Raw genomic sequence first — 25029 nt, forward strand, 5'->3', positions numbered from 1 at the left:
TCCGCGACCCGGTCCGGAGGGCGGGGCCGCCAAAGGAGCGACTGTCTTAGGCATCCAGCGCATTGCCTGACTCGAAGCGCCGGCCTGACCGGTGCCGGTATGTCGGGACCCTGCAATGGAAGCGTGTCCTCGAGGGCCGGGTAACCAACTGTGGGTGACGAGGCGACGGAGGTGGGTCTCGAGCGCCCCTCCAGGCCTCGAGTACCCCAGGCCGCTGGCGCTTGCCGTTGCCCGCCCCTGCCGGCCCCTCCCAGGAGCGTGTAGAGCGCGTGTGCAGAGGCGTTCGGAGCCAGCGCGGCGAGGACCATGTTGCTTCCGAACATCCTGCTCACCGGTCAGGGCGCGCGGTGGGGTGCTCTCGAGGGGCTGGGCTGGCCCGGGACGCCGAGTGCTCTGGGGCCTGGCCCGAAGGGGCTCGCTTAGTGTTGTGTGGGGAGGCTCGGCGAGGGTCGCGTGGCGGGGTTGTCGTCGTCAGGGCCTCTGGACCCGGCCCTCGCGGCGTTTTTGCGGGAGGCGGGGGGAGGGGACGACGAACGTTAATTCTGTTGGCGAGAGGTGGCCTTCTCGGTGAGGCGGAGAGAGGTAGATAGATCCAGCTCCCTTTTCTGGCAAGCTGCCTAGTCTTTCTTAATCACGTTTTTGTTTGTAAAATGGCCGTTGCTTTACTTGGTAGGGTTGTCTTTGGGTTGTTAGCTAAATAGCATAAAGCAGTATCTGGCCCTTAGTAGATCTGTTAATGATGGATGCCATTATTAGGTCTTGAGACTTCTTGAGCTGCCTCTCATTTTTCCTTTGTATCTGAGAGTCAGGTGAAAGGAGTCGGATGTTTGTGCTGTGGGTGATTCATTTGTCATACACGCTAGCTGAGGTTGCTTCAGGTGCTTTTTAAATTTTAAGAACAGAAGGCATCGACTGAGCAACTGATCGTTTCTCGTCCAGAGATGCTGTAAAATTCCCGGGATGATGGTGGGGGTTTTCTGGGTCTTTGGATCCATGCTCAAGGCGCCTGTTATATATGAGGGGCCCTAAAATACCGCATAGTGACTTCAAGAATATTATTTCTAATTTGTTTAACTCTGAAAATGTTTAACTGTTAAATTGTAGTAGGTAATAGCACCACGGGTATTCATGTCAAAATCTAGTGGGTGTAGATGCTGTTGCAATACAAAATTGAGGCGCTCTTTGTGGAAACAAAGCAGGTGTATCTTTTAACAAAACAAGCATACTGGCAGCACATAAGTCTTGTCTGTTTCTGAGAGCAGCAGATTAACGTCAACAAATTAACATTTAGCCTGCTCTTTAAGAGGAAGGTTTTACAACATCTTGTTTGTGTCAGACAGTATCTTAGTTTTCTAATATTAAACCATATCGTCAAAAATATAAACGTGAGCATTTTATTGAAAACATGGCGAGTTTAGGATTCAAACTTGGTGTATTATAGTGGACTGGAGGTAAAATGTTATTTTATATATATATATATATATAAATATAAATATTTTATAGGTCCTTATAGGTTGACCTGAATTTATTCCTTTTATCTTTAATTATAATGACCAGATTTTATAATTTTGGCGGCATTAAATCTGAACAGCTGAAAATTAAGGGTATGATTACTTATCTTGAAGCAATATGAAAAAGGGAAGGTGAACAATGTATAGTATTGCCATTTATGTAGGAGAAGGAAATACATCTATGTGTATGTATTGATATATATGCGTGCGATGTGTATGTATGTATACACATTAAAACAAATAAATGGTGGCAGTTTATTTGAGGTGGCTAATTTTATTCTGGGAATTTTCATGATGGCAAACAGTCTGTGGTTGGCATCAGATTCTCCCAAGCCCCACTTGCTCTGGTAAAATCAGATACACTGGGTGAAATTCTGATAGCCAGCAGGCTTTGGGTATTTCATTAGGTTATGGTGTGTGTTTGTATAGGATTGCTAATTAGGCAACTTTTCATTTCAGTTGTTGAGAACCTTAAGGGCAGATCAGTGGCTAAAGTCTAATGAGTATTTCATGAACAGTATTTTTCTGTGGCTTGTTTTACAGGTACACCAGGGGTTGGAAAAACTACATTAGGCAAAGAACTTGCATCAAGATCAGGACTGAAATACGTTAATGTGGGTGATTTAGCTCGAGAAGGTAAGGGATACTTTGGTGTTAGGTTTGTTTATTTAAAAAGTGAGAGACAAATAATGAAGTATTAGCACTGTATTTATTTGTGAGAAAGAAGAGAAAATTTCCATGAAGGAATTTATGCTCTGTTGGGGACATAGAAATAGAACATATTGTCTCATGCTGTGTCCTGGTTATTTTGACCGCTGCATCCCCTCTGCAGTTGGCTAGCAGTTTTTGTGGACAGTAATAACTGGAACAGCTTCCATGAAGATAGGACCATTTGAATGTAAGGAAGAGTATTGTGAGTTGCGCTAAGCATGTATGTATAGAGAGAAAGATAGTCTATGAGCTTACTGGAAGGACAGAATTTTGAGCTCAGGCAGTAGGATACGGCTGTACTACGGTCTTAGATTAGTTTGATAGATGCATGCCTGCAAGCACCTGCACATATTTTTAAAGTATATGTTTTTACCTATTTTGCCCTGGTTTTTTTCTAGTCTTTGATCACTTCCATTATTTGTGTCTTCATCTTTTTATATTCTCTAATGGGTAGAAACTCCATAAATTTAAGTAAAGGGAACTTTAAGTAAAGGGAACTTTAAATGTGCCTCATTAAAATTGAAAAGATGTAACATTTTTTAATTTCTGTTTTTAAAGACTTGTATTTAAACATTTTAAAGTTCCTGACAGTTGCTACTAAAGTAACTATTTCACATTTGATCTAATGTACATATTTTTTTCAAATGATCTAAAGTTTGATCACCGGATATCATGGAGTCTGGCAAGATGGCTTCTCCCAAGAGCATGCCGAAAGATGCACAGATGATGGCACAAATCCTGAAGGATATGGGGATTACAGAATATGAACCAAGAGTTATAAATCAGATGTTGGAGTTTGCCTTCCGATATGTAACCACAATTCTAGATGATGCGAAAATTTATTCCAGTCATGCTAAGAAAGCTACTGTTGACGCAGATGATGTGCGATTGGCAATCCAGTGTCGTGCTGACCAGTCTTTCACCTCTCCTCCACCAAGAGATTTTTTATTAGATATTGCAAGGCAAAGAAATCAAACCCCTTTGCCATTGATCAAGCCATACTCAGGTCCTAGATTGCCACCTGATAGGTATTGCTTGACTGCTCCAAATTATAGACTTAAGTCTTTACAAAAAAAGGCATCTACTTCTGCAGGAAGAATAGCGGTTCCACGGTTAAGTGTTGGTTCAGTTACTAGCAGACCAAGTACTCCCACGCTTGGCACACCAACCCCACAAGCCATGTCCGTTTCAACTAAAGTAGGGACTCCAGTGTCCCTCACAGGGCAAAGGTTCACAGTACAGATGCCCACTTCACAGTCCCCAGCTGTAAAAGCATCAATTCCTGCAACATCAGCTGTTCAGAATGTTCTAATTAATCCGTCATTGATTGGGTCCAAAAATATTCTTATTACCACTAACATGGTCTCATCACAAAATACTGCCAATGAAGCATCAAACGCATTGAAAAGGAAACATGATGACGATGATGACGACGATGACGACGACGATGACTATGATAACTTGTAATCTAGCCTTGACGCATGTAACTTGTATACTTGGTTTTGAATCTGTTGTACTGAGATTAAACATGCATGCTAGATGTTTCCATGTTGTGTTCTAGAAAGAATAGTATTTAATGAGTAAATATGCTTACCATACTTTTCGATTGAGCTGTTGTGTTAGATTTTCTTTAATAGGATTAGTAATGGTTTCTCGTCATCCTTTAAGTGTAAAAATAAAGTTGCAATTCGTGCATTTAATTGTTGGTACTTTGGCAATTATGTTCTTAGTTGTTTTTTTTTTTAATTGCAGTTTTCCACCTCATCACCAACAGAAAATAGCAGTTAGAAAAACTGGAAGTTGTTGCAGTCTACTCCTTACCATTATAGTCACTTGTAGTGTTTTCACACGTTTAGATCATAGTATGATCTTGGTGTTGAGCCACTCTTATGGGCCATTCTTTCAGATTGCTGAGGTATAACCATGTCTGCTTTTTAGAGAGACCACTTGGTCAGGATTTTTATTTATAGTGAAACTTACCCATTTGGGTTTCCCTGGCAGCTCAGATGGTAAAGAATCTGCCTGCAGTGCAGGAGACCTGGGTTTGATCTCTGAGTCGGGAAGATCCCCTGGAGAAGGGAATGGGTCCCCACTGTAGTGTTTTTGCCTGGAGAATGCCATGGACAGAGGAGCCTGCTGGGCTGCAGTCCATAGAGTTGCAAAAAGTCAGACACGACTGAGTGACTAACACTTATCCATTTTTCTATTCCTTTGCTTATATTTAAGGATCCTTGGTGTGTCTCTCAGTATCTCACTACTTAAAAATTCTAAGTTTTTCCCAGCTTCCCTTTTTGCGGGTCAGTTATGTATCTTTGCTCATCATATTCTTGATACTATAAGCTAGTATCATGCTTATATTTTAAATCCAGTTTTGGTGTTCAAATTATAGTTGATAAAACTTAGGTCTTTATTTGCTACTGTGTGTAGCTTGTCATTCTGCATTTTATAACCATATGAAATCTGGTTTGTTCCTTTGCCTGTGCAACTTTACTATTTTTGATAAGTGATTTCAGTCACACGTGTGCTTGTTGCTAAGTCATGTCCAACTCTTTTGTGACCCAATAGACTGTAGCCCGCCAGGCTCTTCTGTCCAGCACGAATACTGGAGTGGGTTGCCATTTCCTCCTCTCAGAGTTACATACAGAAGTCAATTTCAGTCATGTCTTCCAGTTCTCACCCACTCAATTTAATGTTCCTAAACTTAATGAAGTTATAATCTGTCGTGAATAACATTGAGAGCAAGGATAATCCACAGTAAGACACTCTCCTCTTCATTGAGTCTCTGCTTACACGCAAACCATTTTAGTTGTGTGCCTTGATGGTGCATGGTCTTGACCATTCTGTTTGTATTTGATTGATGAGTTATTTAATGAGATGGAATCTTCCTTATAAATGGGGCATTTTCCCTCCTATTATGCCAGATAAAGGATTTCTGGTCTGATTTAACATATTAGATGGTGTGCTTTATTAGATTTTTCAAAATGTACCAGATTTCCCCCCCCCCTCCCCGATGCCATTTGAATATATCTGAAAATCTAACTAGGAGATAGTCTGAGACATTCAGCTGCCTCATTTTTTCCCGAATGGTAATATGTTTTAAGGGAAACCACTCAATCTTCTACAAAGCACTGTTTCTCAATGGGGTGATTTTGTCCTTTGGGGGATATTCAGAGACATTTTTGCTTGTCACAACTGGAGTGGGAGGTTTTCTTCTGATCTCTAATGGGTCAATGCCAAGGATTCTGCTGAACATCCTGCAGTTCACAGGACAGCCCTCTGTCTGCTTAACAAATTCAGTTCAATCGCTCATCGTGTCCGACTCTGCGACCCCATGGACTGCAGCACCCCAGGCTTCCCTGTCCATCACCAACTCTGGGAGCTTACTCAAACTCTTGTCCATTGAGTCAGTGACACCATCCAACCATCTCATCCTCTGTCGTCCCCTTCTCCTTCCACCTTCAGTCTTTCCCAGCATCAGGGTCTTTTCCAGTGAGTCAGTTCTTTGCATCAGGTGGCCAGAGTGTTGGAGTTTCAGCTTCAGCATCAGTCCTTCCAGTGAATATTCAGGACTGATTTCCTTTAGGATTGACTGGTTGGATCTCCTTGCATTCCAAGGGACTCTCAAGAGTCTTCTCCAACACCACCCTTCAAAAGCATCAGTTATTCTGCACTCAGCTTTCTTTATGGTCCAACTCTCACATCTGTATATGAATACTGGAAAAACCATATCTTTGACTAGATGGACCTTTGTTGGCAAAGTAATGTCTCTGCTTTTTAATAGGCTGTCTAGGTTGGTCAAGCTTTTCTTCCAAGGAGCAAGTGTCTTAATTTCATGGCCAAGCTCAAAATGTCAGTAGTATTTCAGGTTTAGAAACCTGCTGTAAGTCATGAGACCAAAACTGGTTTTAAATGAATGTGCCTAAATGGAGTTTATTGCCATCCTGGTAATCATGTTAAATTTCTGTATTATTTGTAAGAGACCATCTATATTGCTTAGAACTAAAGCAGGAAAAATTAGGTGGGGAATTAGGCTTAATAAAACTACAGAGAGTCCTGAATGTGGAGAGACCAAGACTGCTGCTCGTATCCCCGTTCGTTCATTCTGCATTCCTCACTGTCCTTTCCCATGTGCAGTCATTTAATTACACTTGTTATCAGCATCCTTGATTTTTCTGCCACTAGTTTATCAATCTTCAGCCTCTGTCCCTAACCCCAGCATGCTCATGGATCTAGACATTAGACGCATTTCAAATATCTGGCCCACAACACTTAAAATCTTGATGTGTTTCTAACCCAAGGGTTGGCAAGCTGCTCCTGGTTTTGTAGGAGCCACTAGCTAAAGAGCAAGCTATAAATTCTGAAATATTTACTGTCTGGCCCTTTATAGAAAAAGCTTGCCGTTCCCACTTTAACCTTTGTGTATCTATCTCATTCTTCCCCTCACTTTAATCACCTACCACTAGAAGACTTTGAAACTAACTTATTCCTTGTCCTCTCACCAACACTGCTATCCCAATCCTTTCATCTGATTCTCACTTTCCCACCATATATCTTTCTTCCTCTGTGATCTTGCAATCCTGCCTCTCCATCTAGTGATCTCATTGACTCAGACTGATCAGTTCTTTTTGCTGGTGACTCTTAGATTTATAATTAAAACAGCCTAATTTCTAGACATCTACTAGATGTAGCCATCTGGATAGTTCCTGGACATTTCCAAATTTATGTTTAGATGCTCTGTAGTTCTCCCTGACTGCTTGTCCACTCCTGATTCTTGTCCTGCCACACGTACAAATGCATTCACATGCTACCCAGATGCACTTGGCTTCTAATCTTGATAGTTTAAAAAATCAGTTTGAAACCCCTCTTCCATTCATTAGACCATTGATGCTGTGTCCCCGGTACCACTGAACTATCCTCGAGACCATTAGTGCTGAATCTCAGTATCTCATTGTTTAGTTGCCAAGTCGTGTCTGACTCTTTTTTGTGACCCTGCAGACTGGAGCCCACCAGGCTCCTCTGTCCTTAGGATTTTCCAGGCAAGAATACTAGAGTGAGTTGCCGTTTCCTACTGCAGGGGATCTTCCCAACCCAGGGATTGAACCTGTGTCTCCTGAGTCTCCTGCATTGGCAGGCTGATTCTTTAAATACTGAGCCACCTGGGAATGAAGGATCATCTTACCTACCTTTTTTCCTTAGCTTCAAGTTTCTACTTGGAAGTTACCTCCTCCAGGAAGCTTCCCCAAATATCCTGCTTATGTTCCTCACCTAAAAGATGCCCATCTTATTGCCCAAAGCACCATGATCCACAGCATTAAATATTACAATTTCCAGGTTACTTGTCTATCATCTCATATTACTGTAAACTGTTGAAGGGAAGGACTACGTTGGTGTTCAATTTGTTCACTATTATATCTTCATTTCCTCTAATTACTGGACATGGTGTTTGATAAATGTTTTTTGAAATGAATGTTTGAAAGCTTGGGTTACACTATTTTATTTAAATGTATTAACATGATTTTAAGAAATCCTGCGTTTCAGCATTGCAGTACATAAAGACTTTTAATAATAAAGTTAATACTGCTATAGTTTTATTTTAGACAACATATATTAAAAGTTGTATTTTAGACAACATATACTAGTCTGGACTTAAAATATGAAAGAACATTTATCTACCCCAGATTCCCACATAGTACAAAATCAGCAGTAGGTATTCTTCATTTTGTGGCATTGTAAAATACATATATATGTGTATATATATATAGTAATGTAAAAATAATGGAGAAATTTAACAACCTAATTTACTTAAGTTTAATTACATACTTCAGCCAGTTAGTAAACAAGATTTAACTAATTCACTATTATTGAGTATTTTAAAGTATCTTTTATACTTCTTTCTGGTTAGAAATTCAGAGGTCAAAGAAATCTCTGGACAGGACATTTTTCTTGAAAAAATTACAGATTTCCGGGCGGGCCGGGTGTGGTGTTGCGGTAAGCCGGTTCCCGTGGGTGCAGCGGTGCAACGACCTGTTTTGCTTCAACACATTTAACTTGGATCCACTTAGAGAAACTTACGGGATTCCTTTTTACTTAGAGTGCCTCGCCCACTGGCTAGAGTCCTTCGTCGTTGCAGAGGCCCCTGGTGGAGAGTTAATGGGTTATACCACGGGCAAAGCAGAGGCTCAGTGGCCAGGGGAGAATGGCGCAGGCACGTCACAGCTCTGCCGTTGGCCCGGAATTTCAGTGCCATGGTTTGGCTGCTAAACTTATGGAGTTATTAGAGGAGATTTCAGAAAGAAAGGGTGGGTTTTTTGTTGATCTCTTTGTAAGAGTGTCTAACCCAGTTGCTGTCAAGATGTACAAGCAGCTAGGCTACAGCATGTACACGATAGTCAAGAGTACTGTTCAGCGCGCAATGGGGAGCCGGATGAGGACTCTACAATATGAGGAAAGCACTATCCAAGGACACTGAGAAATCCATCATACCATTACCTCTTCCTGTGAAGCCGGAAGACAGTGAATAACCATGAACAGTGGTTCTTAGGCTGATGATGCTCCAGATAGTTTATGGACAATATTATTTTCATTAGACGGTCTTGGAGCTCTATTAGGAGAAAAGGGGGTCATTTAGCTCTTAAAGACTGCAAGAAAATACAGGCTGTTAACTTATTTTAAGTCTTCTTTTCTACTAGCAATATTATACCTTCTAAAGCTGTTCACTGTAATAAAATCCAAAAAAAAAAAAAAAGGGCATTTAGGTCAGAAGGAAACATTCCACTGGCATGGCTCATAACATACTATTCACAATGTGCTCAGGAAAAAGCCTGCTCCAGGCTCCTAATTTCTGTGCCCGAGAGCCACTGCTATATATACATTTTTTATCTTGTATTGAACTTAAGCTTTAAAAGCATATTTGAAATGTATGAATCTAAGATGTATAATAAAATGCACTGTTGACTCAAAAATAATTACACATTTTCAGAGTCAATTTACTAAGTACATAATATAACAGTTATAAAAAGACTCATTTAAATTTGCATCTCTTTAGTAGCTGGGAAAGTCCAACATTTTTTTCATGGATAGTTTACTGATTATCTTTTCCATTATGTGTGAATTGAATTGTTTTCTTATTATTAGGTTACTGTTTTTGAGAAATTTATATAATCTACATTTCAGTCCTTTGTCCTAGTATAAATATTTCTCCCTGCTATTTAAAAAAAAAATTCTTCGGAGATTTAACATTTTATTTGTTTGAATGAGGATGAGATGGCTGGATGGCATCACGGACTCGATGGACGTGAGTCTGAGTGAACTCCGGGAGATGGTGATGGACAGAGAGGCCTGGCGTGCTGCGATTCATGGGGTCGCAAAGAGTCGGACATGACTGAGCGACTGAACTATGAACTATTTTTTTCACAAACTCAAATGAATCATTCCTTTGTAAAGTTTAGTTTTCCATTAGTTATCTTTGGAATGTAGTAATTAACTGTTTAATCCACCTAGAACTTGTGGTGTAAAGTAAGGGTTTAGATTATTTTCCATATTGTTAACCAGTTTTCCCCATACCAAGACAGTTTAACTTTTTAGCTGGAAAGAGTCTCTGGTAGCTGAACAGTAACCCAAGAAGTCAGAGGTCACACTAGGGTGCTAGAGAAGTGTGTTCGTGTGCTCAGAATCAGTCCACAGACCCTGCAGACAAGACAGTTAAAATCGCCTCTGCCTTCCACTAACCCTCGGTACTACCCTTTTGTCACTTCAGAACTTATGCTCATTTTAAGCTGATTTCAACTTGTGCCACATTGTTAAGGGGAAGAGGTAGAAGACTATAGCATGCGTTTTGAGATGGCTAAAAGAATGATCTAAGTCTGCCTCGTGGGGACATGCCTAGGAGTTCAGGCTGAGGGTGGGATTGGTATGTCTCACCTCCTTATGACACACTTCATTTGAAAGAAAACGAATTTACTGGAAAGTTTTTATGTTAGATTTAAATTTGCCTTCTTTATGTCTGCCCCATCATTCTTGTTTTACCTTCTGAAATTTAACCCTTGGCTTTTGGGGAAGCTGGAAATCTAGACGTTCAGGAGCATCTGTATACTGACTTTCCTTCCCCAAACCCCATGAATGTGACCTCAGTGGCAAAGGGTTCATTCGTGGAATCAAGCACCAGTTGTTGCTTTTAATAAGTTTCATATCCTTGGCCTAATAAGTTTGGAACTTAATCTGCTGTTAATGTATGTGAGTGTTTGTATCCCTCTCACCACCAATCTGAGGCTCCACAAAACTAATGTTTTCTTCTTAGAGCACCACAAATACTGAAGTTGGTTCTCTGTAGATGGTTTCAGTTTTGAAACTGTTGTCCAAATTTCCTTCTAGACAAAATTCTAATTTATCAGCATTGCTCATTATATTTGGTGTCTGTGTGACACTGTTGTATTAGTGCCCTCTCTTATCTCTAAAAAAGTAATTGAAAATTACTGAAAGTTACCAAGAAGACTACTTTAATACTCCAATGTAAATCTCTTTTAGGGCAGTTATATGATGGCTATGATGAAGAGTATGACTGTCCCATTTTAGATGAAGATAGAGTAAGTACAATTTTTTAAATAAAGTATACATTAAAAAAAATAGGAAAGTTGACCTTAGGTGTTTTTTTTAATTGATTGAATACTGAGGCGATAATATTTTTTTAGCTTATTTATTTTTTTGACCTTAGTTTTTAAAAGAGTATTCATCTTTATTTTTTCCCTTTCTTACAGGTAGTTGATGAGCTAGAAAACCAAATGAGTGAAGGTGGAGTTATTGTTGATTACCATGGTTGTGATTTCTTCCCTGAACGCTGGTTTCATATAGTATTTGTCCTGAAAACAGATAACAGTATTTTGTACAAAAGACTTGAAAATAGGTAAGAAAGGAAAAACATTAAATTCTTGAAGTATTATATAAACTTTTATTCAGATTCCTGAAGTTGGCAACTACTAACATCAAAAAGGTTCTATTTGAAAATGTGACTACTTTATATTTTGTTCTCATTATAAGGGGCTTCCCTGGTGGCTCAGAGGTTAAAGCATGTGCCTGGAATGCTGGAGACCCGGGTTCCCTGGGTCAGGAAGATCCCCTGGAGAAGGAAATGGCAACCCACTCCAGTACTCTTGCCTGGAGAATCCCATGCAGGGAAGAGCCTGGTAGGCTACAGTCCATGGGGTCGCAAAGAGTAGGACATGACTGAGCGACTTCACTCATTCACTCTCATTATAAACTAAGTCTGTATAGTACCAACATTCTGAACCAAGAGAAAAAGATGCATTTGTAAAACACAAGCAGTAGTTTCTGAGTAAATGAAGACCCTAACTGACAGTCTGATTCAGTAAAATGTACTATATAGCAACGCTATTTAGTCATGCTTTTTCCCAAATGTGTAAAACTTCTCTAGGAAGACAGCCAAGACAATAGCATATTCTTTGCTATGGAATGAAAATTACCCACTTAAATCATCCTCATAACAGAAATGAGAAAACTTATGAAAAACTAACAAGATAAATTAACATTTCACAATATATTTGAGTTCATCCTTTCCAAGAGAGCATCAGGCTTAATCTAGAATAACCAAAAAAGCAAAGTTTTATGGAAAACATTTCCCCACTGTCTTTTGATTCAAGCTGTGGCAGAAGGGGAATTTTAAAGGAATTTAGAGAGAAGTTTCTGGAAGGAAAATTCCAGAAGTTTGCCTAAGGTCAGGTTCAGAATTTGTGTTCTCAGTGATCATAGTCAGCTCTGACTAAACACCATTGAATTGTGTGTGTGTGTGTGTGTGAGTTGCACTCTTTGCAACCCCATGGACTGTAGCCTGCCCTCTGTCCATGGAATTCTCCAGAGAAGACGAGTGGGTTGACATTTTCTTCTCCAGGGGATCTTCCCAACCCAGGGATCAAACCTGGGTCTCCTGCATTGCAGGCAGACTCTTTACCATCTGAGCTATAAGGGAAGTCAATCCTTGCACAAAAAAGTATAGTATGAAATATACAGGAAATGTTAGGTGGGAATAATTCCTGAAGCTTTCATCATCTTTCTTTAGGCAGGAAAAGCCATTAAAAATATTTGAACAGAGAAGTAATTGAGACAATATGGTACATGCCTTTTGTCAAAAACCACTTAACATTTTTATTAAAAATTAAATTTTATGTAAATAAAGATTAAAGATGAGGAAAGCAGTCTTGTTTTTAACCATTGAAAAAATTAAGTACCTATTTAATTTTTTTTAATGAGTAATCACCTATTTAAAGAAAACTTATTAAAATAAATTCACATACCCTATGAATTGTACAACTCATTTGAAGCATACACTTCAGTGGTTTTCAGTGTATTCACAGAGTTGTATATCCATTATTATAACCAATTTAAAAAAATGTTCACCACCTCCCCCCCTCAAAAAAACCCGTACCCATTAGCGGTCACTGCCCATCTCCCCTTAGTCCCCAGTCCCAGCTTTACTTTCTATCTCTGTGGATTTGCCTATTCAGGACTTTTTATATAAATGAAATCATAAAATGTGGTCTTTTGTGTCTGGCTTCTTTTATTTAACATGTTTTCAAGGTACATCTGTGTTGTAGCATGTACCGGTACTACTTTTCCTTTTAATGCCAAATAATATTCCATTATATGGATATACCATATTTTATTTATCTGTTTATCAGATTATAGACATTTGGGTTGTTTCAACTTTTTGGCAATTATGAATAATGCTACTATGAACATTCATGCATGTGTTTTTCTGTGAATATTATACCTTCATTCATTTATCTTGGGTATTGAAGTTTCTCTAGGAATAGGATTTCTGGGTCACATGTTAAAGAGCTATGTATAACTTTCTGAGAAACTGTCAGACATTTTCCATAGTGACTGCACCACTTTACATTCCCAAGAATAGTCTGTGAAGCCTCCGGTATTTTCACATCCTTGTTATTGTCTTTTTGATTGTAGCCATCCTAGTGGATATGAAGTAGTATCACATTGTACTTTTCATTTGCATTTCCTTAATGGCTAATGATATTGAATGCCTTTTCATGTGCTTATGGGCCATTTGTATATCTTTCGGAAAAATATGTATTTAGACCTTTTGCCCAATTTTTAATTGGATTATTTGGCCTTTTTTATTAAGTTGTAAGATTTATGTATTTAAAAAAAATGTTCCTTGTGAGATATAAGATTTGCAAAAACTTTCTCCCATTCTGTGAGCTGTCTTTTCATAAAGTTAATCACCTTTTGAGTAGTTCAATCTAATTTTGATTGTTACAAAATTGAATTAATTTGAATCTGTATTTTCCTTACTCATTTCACTAACTAGCTGGCTAATTTACATCTTGCTAAAGATTATACAAGTTAATTTTTTCAGTGTCTTTGGAACTGGTAAACTACAGATACATCTGTGTGATCTAGTACCCACTTAGTATATGATATTCTTTATCATGTGCATTTTATTATATGCCATTTATTTGTTTTATCTGTCTATATCTTAATTCCTCTAACTTTTAAAATTTAGAACCATAACTATAGACTGTTTAATCTCATAGCTGGGCATCTGGCTTGAGGTAAGTAGATGTTTGCTAATTGAATGGCTGACAAATTGTAGGGGGAGGAATGCCAACCAATTATTTCTAGGTAAAGAGACTAAGAACTATTTTTGTGTGATTCTTCATGTGTTCAAAAAGTGTATAAATTCTGAAGTGTCTAATTTGTAATTTGTTCCTAAAACTTTAGTTAATGCTATTCAGATTATTTCCTCTTTGCCTTCTAGGGGTTATAATGAGAAGAAACTAAAAGATAATGTTCAGTGTGAAATTTTTCAAGTTCTTCATGAAGAAGCCTTAGCATCCTACAAGGAAGAAATAGTGCATCAACTGCCGAGCAATAAACCAGAAGATCTAGAGGATAATATCACTCAGATACTGAAATGGATTGAGCAGTGGGTCAAAGATCACAGTTCTTAACAAGAATGGCCACTGCACAATCACTCTTGACATCTCTCTGCCAATGTCACATAAATTATTGTTATCAATAAAACTTTCTTATTGAAATTGTGCTGTTAGACTAGGAGGTGGATAGTATAAAGGTTTATATTTGGGTTTTTTTCTCTATGAGAAAGCTAAACTCAAATATAATGAATAGTACTATTAAGGATTGAGAGTTAAAACTAAAAGTTTATTACAGAAGAAAATCAAGATGATCTCTTAAAATAAAACACAGGTTAAAGATAAAGCATCAATTTTCCATTTTTCTTTCTTAAAAAAAAAAAAGAAGTGGTAATACTTGCACTCTGTATACAATTCAAAATGTACAAAAGCATATACAGACGGTACCCAACTTAGAATGGTTCAGCTTAGGATGTTTTGACTTTATGATGGAGCGAAAGCAAGAACATACACACTAGAAATTGATAGCTTATGGTGAATGGTGTCTGATTTGTGATATCTGAAGAAGATTTAGCTTTGGGACCAGGAACCAGGCTTGATCACTCAAGAGCTTTTGTGTAGCTTATTAAAGTATAAAAAGGACAGAGAAAGCTTCTGACATGGACATCAGAAGGGGGACGGAGAGTGCGCCCCTTGCTAGTCTAAGCAAGGGAGTTATATGCTTTTTTAATTAGTTATTACAGTAAATCAAAAGATTGTCTCAAGGTTGTAAAGACCTTACTAGACCCCTCCCATAATTTACATTTTAAGGTAACAGGATTAGCCAGAAGGTTTTCAGGAAGAAGTAACTGTCCTCAAGCCGGATACATTGTTTTTATATAATCCTTGCTAAGGAATGTAGAAAAAAAAATTTGTCCTTTCCTCCTCCGTGAGAATTCCAGACCCTAATCTCCTCTTTGAGAGCCCCAGATCCCTCTTTTCCTCAGGGATCCCGGGCTTGCTATCAACCTGCCTAGGAATCTGCCTCTCAAAATCATGCTTTGAATTTTGATCTTTTCCTGGGCTAGTGATCCGCATGCAGCATGTTGCCTGTGACGGTGGCAGTGGGGGTGGCTGCGGCTCCCAGTCAGCCAGGTGATAACGAGGGTGAGCAGCCGAGAAGACTTAGCACCACGCTGTACCATGCAGCCATTCTACTCTTAACTTTCAGTTCAGTGGTCAATAGCTTACGAGACAGTTAACACATTATTATAAAATAGGCTTTATGTTAAGATGATTTTGCCCAATTGTAAGTTAATGTAAGTATTATTACATTTAAGGTAGCATATTTAAGGTAGGCTAGGATGGGAGCTTCCCTGGTCATCCAGTGGTTAGGACTCGGAACTTCCACCGCTAGGCGTGTTGGTTCATCCCTGGTTGCAGAACTAGGATCTCACATTCCACAGTGGGGGGGAGAAAAGAAAGGTAGGCTAGGCTAAGCTGTGATGTTTGGTAGGTCAGGCGTATTAAGCACATTTTTGACTTAGGATATTTTCAACTTATGATGCATTCATCAGGCTGTAACCCCAACATAAGGAAGATGTGTGCTAGAAAGGTAGGCTTCCCTTTCAGGCCACCCTGTTCTTCAGTCACTGCTAGATTCCCTCCCTTTAGGAAAGAATGTTACTGGTTTGGATGTGTGTGTGCTTTTTTTAAGCATATGGTAGCATGTGTGTGCTTGCTTTTTTTCTTTTAAGCATATGGTAGCGTAACATGCAAACTGTTATGTCATTTTTTTTTCCATTTAATGTATTTTGTATATTATACCATCTCACAACGGCACCCCACTCCAGTACTCTTGACTGGAAAATCCCATGGACGGAGGAGCCTGGTGGGCTGCAGTCCATGGGATCGCGAAGAATCAGACATGACTGAGTGACTTCACTTTCACTTTTCACTTTCATGCACTGGAGAAGGAAATGGCAACCCACTCCAGTGTTCTTGCTTGGAGAATCCCAGGGATGGCGGAGCCTGGTGGGCTGCCGTCTCTGGGGTTGCACAGAGTCGGACACGACTGAAGCGACTTAGCAGCAGCAGCAGCAGGACATACAGACCTTCCTATTCTTTATTAAGCTATATCACATATCATATGATACATCACATATCATAAAATCCACTGTTTCAAAGTGTACAGTCCATTTAAAATATGTTCACAAGATTGTGCAACTACCCCATTCTGTAACACTTTCATCACCCCAACCAAAAGACATCCCATACCTATTAGCAGTCACTGCCCATTCTTCCCTTTTCCTAGCCCCTTGCTATTACTAGTCCACTTTGTTGCTATGAAAGTGAAAGTGAAGTCACTCAGTCGTGTCCGACTCTTTGTGACCCTGTGGACTGTAGCCCACCAGGCTCCTCTGTCCATGGAATTTTCCAGGCAAGAATACTGGAGTGGGTTGCCATTTCCTTCTCCAGGGGATCTTCCTGACCCAGGGATCAAACCCAGGTCTTCTGCATTGTGGGCAGATGCTTTAACCTCTGAGTCACCAGGGAAGCCCAAAGTCTCTCAGTCGTGTCCGACTCTGTGATCTCATGGACTACATAGTCCATGGAATTCTCCAGGCCAGAATACTGGAGTGGGTAGCCTTTCCCTTCTCCAGGGGATCTTCCCAACCCAGGAATCAAACCCAGGTCTCCCACATTGTGGGCAGATTTTTTACCAGCTGAGCCACAAGGGAAGCCCTTAGATTTGCATATTCTGGAGATTTTCTATAAATAGAATCATATGTGGTTTTTCGTACCTGGCTCCTTTCACTTAGCATAGTGTTTTCATGATCAGCCATGTTGAAGCCTTAATGAGTACCTCATTCCTTAATATGGTTGAATAATATTCCACTATATGGCTATTCCACATTTTGTTTATCCATTACATCAGCAGCATAGTTGGATTGTATCCATTTTGGGTATTACGTTTTATGAATATTAGTGTACAAGTTTTTGTGTGGATGTATGTTTTTAACTGTCTTAGATATAGCAAAGAGGGAGATTGCTAGGTCATATTGCAACTGAGTTTAGCATTTTGAGGATATGCTAAAATGTTTTCCAAAGTGGTTGCATTACTTTCTATTCTCACCATCCATGTATTGGAGATCTAATTCTCCATATCCTTGCCAACACTTGCTACTGTTCACCTAATAGCCATCCTGTAGATACACAGTCGTAGCTTCATTTTGGTTTTATACATTTCTCTAACGACCAATGATGTTGAGCATCTTTCCATGTGTTAGTCATTTGTGTATCTTCCTTTGGATCCCTAATACTTTGTTGCTTGTTTTGGCCAATCCATGTGGCCTGTGGGTTCTTAGTTCCCTGACCAGGGATCAAACCGTGCTCATGCCCTGCACAGTGGAAGCATGGAGTCCTCACCATCGGAGCACCAGGGAATTCCCACTAATCTGTTTTGAAAAGACTTTTTTTCACTAAGATTCACTAAATCCTCTTGTCAAGTGATTGCTACTACTTATCCATCCTAACACTGACATTGTCTCATAATAAGATGTTCCTTCAACAAAGGAAATAATGGAATCTAATACCAAACTGTATGCATTGTAAGACTCTTCAAAATATAAATATGCTTGTTAATTTCAGGCCAAGGTTTTCATGTAATGCTTTCATCACAATGCTTTAACATTTATAGTTGGGGAAAAAAAAGTCTTAAAAATAAACCTACTTATTGTTTGTCTCAGTTTTATCCAAACCTACTTGTAAACTTTTTGTTTAAATAGGCAGTGTGATGTTAACCAAACTTAAGGAGATAAAAGTGTGGCACATTTTTAATCATTTTGTATTTCTGTGAATGAGAGTTCTTAACATGATTTATTCAGTTTCTCAAAAGGGTCCTGGGGACTTCCCTTGTGGTCCAATAATTAAGACTCTGTGCTTCCATTGTAGGGAGCATAGGTTTGAAAGTATCTTAATAAGCTTTGACATGTGCATAAACAGTCATTTTTCCCCCTTATGCCCTTCTTGGTATATTTTTATTTTTATGGGCTTTGAAATAAGGTATTGGCCTTAGTGGGGCTATATTTCTTCTGCATTCTAAGCATGTCCTACCACCAGTGCCTAACAACATTTGAATTTGTGTTTATCTTTAACGAGTCAAATCTGCAGAGAACTATTTATTCTTTCCGGTTGAGCGGGGAGAGGGCAAGGTGGAAAAAACACTTGTCTTGGGGACTTCCCTGGCAGTCCAGTGGTTAAAACTCTGAGCTGCCACCACAGGGGCCATGTGTTTGATCCTTGTTGTGGAACTAAGATCCCACATGGCACAGCCAAAAAACAAAACCCTGTTCTTAATAACTGTGGTTGCTGCATATGTGAAAAACAAGATCATGGAAATTATACCTGTGCTTTTACTAAAGGTTTAGTTCCTTAATCCTTTCGATGATATAAATTCCTTTGACAGTCATGTAAGCTATGAACCCACTTCCTTCAAGGAAATACAGATCTAAATACTAAAATAAAATGTTATATTTTAAAAAGATTCACGGATCCCTAAAATCCATCCAGAGGTTTATTTTTTAAGGAGTTTGTTTTTATGGAAGGGGAGATTAGAAAACTATAATTTGTTAAGTGAGACTAGTGAATAAAAAATTGGTCTTCCTGGAAGTCCTAGGCTGTTCATTAAGCAAGAAAATAAAAGATGTACAGAGCTGAAAGAAATAAATCAGCTATTCTCAGTTAACATTGTTTATGCAGAAATTCCAAAGAGAATCCACACAGAAGCTACTTGAATAAGTCACATTAGTAAAGTCACAGGATACAAGGCCAATACAGAAAAGACAATGTATTTCCATACATTAATGACAAAACAACAATACTATTTTAAATGGTACCAAAAAGCATTACATACTTTAGGTATAAATCTAACAAAATATGTGCAAACTGCATGCAGAAAAAAATCAGAAAGCAAAAGATCCAAATAGGTGGATATACCACGTTTGTGGACTTCCCAGGTGGTGTTAGTGGTAAAGAACCCACCTGCCAATGCAGGAGACGTGCCCAGATGCCCTGGAGGAGGTATGGAAACCCACTCTAGTATTCTTGCCTGGAGGATCCCATGAAGAGAGGGGCCTGGGAGGGCTATGGTCCACAGGGTCGTAAAGAGTTAGACACGACTAAACCAACTTACCATGCACACGCCGTGTTCATGAATTTCAAGACTCAATATTGTCAGTTTTCTCCAAATTGATGTATACATTAAATTCCAACATACTCTTTTTTTTCAACATACTCTTTTAAAATAAAAATGGATAAGTTGAATGTAAAATTTATATTCTAGAAACAAGAATAACCAGACAATGATGAAGAAGAACCAAGTTAGAAGACTTAACTGATTTCAAGATTTGCGGTAAAGAGTAAAGTCAGTCAGTGTGGTACTAGTGGAAGGGTGAACACAAACAATGTGATCTCAGGTGGCCTGGGACTGCAGCAGCTTGAAGCAGGATTTCGATTCCCTGGCCAGAGACGGAAAGTCAGGCTCTGGGAGTGAGAGTACTGAATCCTAGTCACTAGACCACCAGGAGCCTGTGACTAGTGACAAGACCCTGGCCCGTCACCTGTGTAGAAATGAATTCCCACGGAGAGACGTAAAGTAGTGAAACAATCAAGTGTTTATAGGAGGAGAAAGGTATGTGTGAATAGACACATGGGAGGGCTCAGAGAGAGTCTTGCCCTCTTGGTAGGGCCCTCCCACGTGTGCGCGTGCATCTCTTAACCAAGATGGATTCTGGGAGACAGGCCTACGGATAGGTCCACATCACCTGCTACAGGGAGGCATGCGTGTGTGCTCAGTCGTGTCTGATTCTTCGCGACTCTCTGGAGCGTAGCCCGCCGGGCTCTTCTGTTCATGGGATTTCCCAGGCAAGAATACTCGAGTGGGTTGTCATTTCCTCCTCCAGGGGATTTTCCTGACCCAGAGATTGAACCCCCGTCTCTTGCGTTGACAGGCAGATTCTTTACCACTGAGCCACCTGGGAAGCCCTGTCGGGTATTCAGTTCAGTTCAGTCGCTCAGTCCTGCCCGACTCTGCGACCCCATGAATCGCAGCACGCCAGGCCTCCCTGTCCATCACCAACTCCCGGAGTTCACTCAAACTCACGTCCATCGAGTCGGTGATGCCATCCAGCCATCTCATCCTCTGTCGTCCCCTTCTCCTCCTGCCCCCAATCCCTCCCAGCATCAGAGTCTTTTCCAGTGAGTCAACTCTTCGCGTGAGGTATTAGGAAATATCAAAATCATTGCACCAGGTGAGGAAGTTAATGACTGGCACGTTTTGGGTGGGGTTGAAGGGAGGTAGGGTCTTTCTCAGGAAATTCACAGGAATGGATCTCCTCAATAGCAGTTCTCCAGGCCTTGCCCTCTGGTTCCCTCCCACTGCCTAGCCTTCGCCTGGCAGTTCCTTTGGCCTGCAACGCCTCCTCATTCCTCGGCTCTGAAACCCTTCTTTTCAAAAGCCCCGCTACAGCTCAGCTCCATCCTTCTCTTAAGCGACTCCTAGAGGCTTAAGCACTCTTCCCTGGAAAATCCCACGGACGGAGGAGCCGGGTGGGCTGCAGTCCCTGGGGTCTCAAAGAGTCAGACACGACTTCACTTTCACTTTTCACTTTCGTGCATTGGAGAAGGAAATGGCAACCCACTCCAGTGTTCTTGCCTGGAAAATCCCAGGGACGGGGGAGCCTGGTGGGCTGCCGTCTCTGGGGTCGCACAGAGTCGGACACGACTGAAGCGACTTAGCAGCAGCAGCAGCAGCAGAGGCTTAAGCTTTGAACCAGTTCATTTTACCTTCAGTGACGCACACACGGCCTCGTCGTTTCTCGAGGTCTCGAGCTATTATTTATAACTCGGTTGCGCTGTATCTGGGGACACTATGGGTGTCCAAGTCGCACAGAGCTCCTAGTCCCCGCATCCTAACCCAGAGAGCTCAGACTGTGGCGCCGAGGTAGGGGGCGGGGCCAGGGACCCGGGTGCCGCGCCGCCTTCCCGATCGGGGCCGCGCTGCGCGGTCACGTGGCGGGAGGGGCGGCGGCGCGCGCGGCGAGGAGGCTCGCGCCCGGTGACCGCGCTTAGGGGCCGTCGGGACGAGACGCGGGCGGCGCGAGTCGGCCAGGGTGCCGCTCGCCGTGCCCCACTCTGTTCTTCACCCGTCAAGGATCCTGGGGAGGGTGTGGAGCCAGACCCCAAGAAGCAGCTGCGCAAATTCGAGAAACTCCGCAGGTTGTGGACAAGCTGGTAAACGGGCTCCTCCTTTCTCTCATGCTAGTTAATGGCCTTATCTGACATTATAGAAAGGAGAAATAGGTTTGAAAGACTATTTCTGCCCCTCTCCCCTTCTCCTTTATTACTTTTTCTATATTTTTTCTTCTAATTATGAACGTTAAAACTGTAGCTCACTAAATGAATTGTGGTATCCTGGATTGGATCCTCGAACAGCAAAGGACTTAAGTAGGGAAACTGGAAAGGACCCAAGCAGGGAAACTGGAAAGGACCCTGATGCAGGAAAGACTAAGGGCAGGAGGAGAAGGGAACGACAGGGGATGAGATGGTTGGATGGCATCATCGACTCAATGGACATGAGTCTGAGCAAACTCTGGGAGATAGTGAAAGACTTCAGGGAAGCCTGGCATGCTGCAGTCCATGGGGTTGCAGAGTTGGACGGGCCTGAGGGACTGAACAATAACAAAGGGAAAGGGGAGATTCTGATAAAGTATATGGTTTAGTTAGGGCTTCCCAGGTAGGTCAGTTGGTAAAGAATCTGCCTACAATGCAGGAGACCTGGGTTTGATCCCTGGGTCCGGAAGATCCCCTGGAGAAGGGAATGGCAACCCACTCCAATATTCTTGCTTGGAGAATTCCATGGACAGAGGAGCCAGGAGGGCTACACAGTCTATGGGGTCCCAAAGAGTCGAACATGGAGCAACTAACACACATACAGATATATGGTTTAATTGTGTGTATCATTGTTAATTTCTTATTTTTGATAAATGTACCCTAATACTTCATTAAAAGAATTTGGGTAAAGGGTATACAGGAGTTCACGGTACTATCTTTGCAACTTACTGTATATCTAAAATTATTTTAACATAAAAATTTAAACAGAATTCTACAGTGATAGGCAGTAGACCATTGTTTACAGAAAGGGCTGAAGTCACTTCCTTTTTTGCCAGGAATTAGGTGTCTGTTTGATCAACTTGTTTGCTAAGGAAAGAGTTGTCCGGCTAGAGGGTGTGGGTGTTTCTAGTTCAAGTTTTCCAAGCAGGAATCTGTTTTCTTTTTCCGTTCCATCTATGAAGTGTCTCTGGAACACCTGTTATGCACAAGTAAATGAGACACGCGCATTAGGGGCGTGTACAATAAAAACACAAGTTGGGAAGGAAGGAAGGGCTGTTAGAAAGGTACAACACTGAGCTAAGAGGGCTCAGAGGTGGGAGAAAACACTTCTGGCCCCGGGGACTCAGGAGGGCTACTGAATGGAGTGGCTGTCGTGAACTGAGGGGGTTCTGAGAGGAGAAGGGATCCCTGGGGTGGAGAATGGCTGCAGCAGAGACTTTAAGGAGATGAGGCTGCGGGGGCCTGGGAGCAGGTAAAATACCTCTCACACGGAAGCGCAGAGCGTGCCCAGGGAGTTCACGTGGCACAGGAAGTGAAAACTGCCGTTACCTTATAGAAAAGGGCGACACCTGCTTTCATTGTATATGCCGTGGGAGCTGTGGCATGTTTTAGGGCAGGAGGGGGGCATTATTGGATGTGTGCTTGGAGATGATTGATTTGGCAGCAGTTAGGGGAGTATTGGTTTAGCCCAGGAGAGAAATTCATCCAGGGCTATGATGTTGACATGCAAAGAGGGACATACGCGTATGTGCGTGCCAAGTTGCTTCAGTCGTGTCTGACTCTTTATGACTCTATGGACTGTAGCACTCCAGGCTATTCTATCTGTGGAATTCTCCAGGCAAGAATACTGGCGTTTGTTGCCATTTCCTCCTCCAAGGGATCTTCCCATCCCAGGGATTGAAGCTGCTTCTCCTGTGGTTCCTGCGTGGCAGGCAGATTCTTTACCGCTGAGCCACCAGGGCAGCCCAAAGAAGGACAGGGCTTGGGGGAATTTTGTGGAAAACTTGGCAACCGAAGGCCAGAAAATAAGAAAAAGGGAAAAAGCCTAAATCCTGGAGTTTTTGTCCCTGAATGTTTTGGAGCATGGTTGATGGATTTGCAGAAATGGGGGACTCAGGAGGAGACCTGGGCTGGAGGTGGGGAGCGCAATGAGAGTATTTTTGAACAACCTGTGTTTGAATTGCTAGCAGGATGACCAGCTGGAGATATATATTTAAAGTATTTAGGAGAGGAAGCCAAGTATATACAAAAGGGACAGGAAGAGGAACAAGAGTCTGAGTGGGCAGGTGGGAGGCAGTCAGGGACCCCTGTGGGGCTGAGGAGCCACGGGGGACTTGGACATGGCGAGTCAGTAGCATCACAGCTTGTGCAGAGGTGGAGGAGACAGAGGGGTGAGGCTGTCTTAAATTTAGGGATTAGGAGGCTAGGTCTTAGATTTAGGAATTAGGAAGACCCATGTCCCATTCAAGGTTGTTTTAATGGAAAAGTAGGAGCTTGTCGGCTCACAGTCCGTCATCTGTTCATCCAGGGGCCATTCGCAAGTGGGCCGGGAGCCAGAGATGTGGTTTCTAGTTCTGGCTCTGCCACTGCTGTGCAATTTTCTGTATAATTTTGCCTGTACTGGCATAGAAAGACACTCTTAATAAAACCAAAAGGATCCTTTTATTCCTAGCAACACTGAATAGTCCAGAGAGCACTATGTTCCCTGGGGCACATCTTGGAAGAATGCTGCAATAGAATCAGAATTTTAGAGGTCTAAAGAGCAAAAGAGTCTTATCCAGTCCCCTGACTTGACAAATGAAGACACTAAAACTCGAATTCCTATCAACCAACATTGATTTCAAGTATATTAATGGTGCCCAAAATCCGCCTGTAAAGTAGCTATGCTTAAACCCATTTTGGAAATTCTGACATAGGCTCTGAGAGGTTAAATGACTTGTCCAGAATCACAGAGCAGCAAGTGGTGGTGTGAGATTTGAACCCAGGCCTCCTGGATCAGGGCTTTCTCTGGCACACCTCCTGCTGCCTCGATAACCTTGAATGCATTTAAAAGTGGTTGAATGGAATATAACTTCAGTCTTTTCTCCTTTCTTATAAGAAATGTGTTCTGAAAGTCAAGTTTGACTGCATTACAGATTACTATCATCAATGGTTGCCTGGGGTGGGAAGGATAACTTCAAAGAGCTGCTGCTGCTGCTGCTGCTAAGTCGCTTCAGTCGTGTCCGACTCTCTGTGACCCCATCGATGGCAGCCCACCAGGCTCCGCCATCCCTGGGATCCTCCAGGCAAGAACACTGGAGTGGGTTGCCATTTCCTTCTCCAATGCGTGAAAGTGAAAAGTGAAACTGAAGTCTCTCAGTCGTGTCCGCCTAGTAGCGACCCCATGGACTGCAGCCTACCAAGCTCCTCTGTCCATGAGATTTTCTAGGCAAGAGTACTGGTGTGGCTTGCCATTGCTTTCTCCGCTTCAAAGAGCAGGAGGGAACTTTTCTGGAGTGATGAAAAAGTCGCTCTAGACTTAGTATATAAAAGTGTCCCAAAGTTACATTTTAAAAAACACTAGAGCATTAGACCATGTGAAATCTCATATTCAACTCTGTACAGTGGCAAGGTATACCTATGATACCTGAATATATGTGGCACTTTGAAAAATATTCTTAGCTGATCTTGTGATTGCTTACTCTTTCCTCTTACTGCTTTTTTCCTTTGTCTTGACCAATTCCATTTTCTTCACTGCTGGCTGCCAGACCCTG

At 41.5% G+C, this 25029-nt stretch overlaps 3 protein-coding genes and 1 pseudogene across 7 annotated transcripts in view; all 4 read left to right on the plus strand.

Annotated features, from left to right (window-relative positions):
• The first annotated feature begins 10 nt into the window (after positions 1 to 10).
• On the plus strand, positions 11 to 14471 carry AK6 (adenylate kinase 6). Its single transcript, XM_069556265.1, has 5 exons — positions 11 to 334; positions 2055 to 2147; positions 10746 to 10804; positions 10976 to 11121; positions 14011 to 14471. The coding sequence occupies exons 1-5, from the start codon at positions 307 to 309 to the stop codon at positions 14201 to 14203; spliced, it is 519 nt and encodes a 172-aa protein (XP_069412366.1). The 5' UTR covers positions 11 to 306; the 3' UTR covers positions 14204 to 14471.
• On the plus strand, positions 2057 to 3922 carry TAF9 (TATA-box binding protein associated factor 9). Its single transcript, XM_069556263.1, has 2 exons — positions 2057 to 2147; positions 2878 to 3922. The coding sequence occupies exon 2, from the start codon at positions 2895 to 2897 to the stop codon at positions 3687 to 3689; it is 795 nt and encodes a 264-aa protein (XP_069412364.1). The 5' UTR covers positions 2057 to 2147; positions 2878 to 2894; the 3' UTR covers positions 3690 to 3922.
• On the plus strand, positions 7035 to 8838 carry LOC138421939 (N-alpha-acetyltransferase 20 pseudogene; annotated as a pseudogene).
• Positions 14472 to 21139: 6668 nt separating the features above from the next.
• Positions 21140 to 25029, plus strand: part of CCDC125 (coiled-coil domain containing 125) — a 29447-nt gene continuing 25557 nt past the window's right edge. The window contains exon 1 of one of the 5 annotated variants that reach the window (XM_069556242.1): positions 21140 to 21397. The gene's annotated coding sequence lies outside the window, so the exon portion shown is untranslated. The remainder of the gene's footprint in view (positions 21398 to 25029) is intronic. The other 4 variants (XM_069556245.1, XM_069556243.1, XM_069556246.1 and 1 more) reach the window with 4 other exon arrangements.

The sequence above is a fragment of the Ovis canadensis genome, chromosome 16 (genome assembly GCF_042477335.2).
Source record: "Ovis canadensis isolate MfBH-ARS-UI-01 breed Bighorn chromosome 16, ARS-UI_OviCan_v2, whole genome shotgun sequence".
Lineage (NCBI taxonomy): Eukaryota > Metazoa > Chordata > Mammalia > Artiodactyla > Bovidae > Ovis > Ovis canadensis.

Excerpts from the sequence above, each read along its gene's own strand:
- AK6 (XM_069556265.1), top strand. The coding sequence starts at position 307 with ATGTTGCTTCCGAACATCCTGCTCACCG. Across the intron at positions 2,148-10,745 it reads GGGTGATTTAGCTCGAGAAG|GGCAGTTATATGATGGCTAT; the intron begins GTAAGGGATACT and ends AATCTCTTTTAG. Across the intron at positions 11,122-14,010 it reads TACAAAAGACTTGAAAATAG|GGGTTATAATGAGAAGAAAC; the intron begins GTAAGAAAGGAA and ends TTTGCCTTCTAG.
- TAF9 (XM_069556263.1), top strand. The coding sequence starts at position 2,895 with ATGGAGTCTGGCAAGATGGCTTCTCCCAAGAGCATGCCGAAAGATGCA.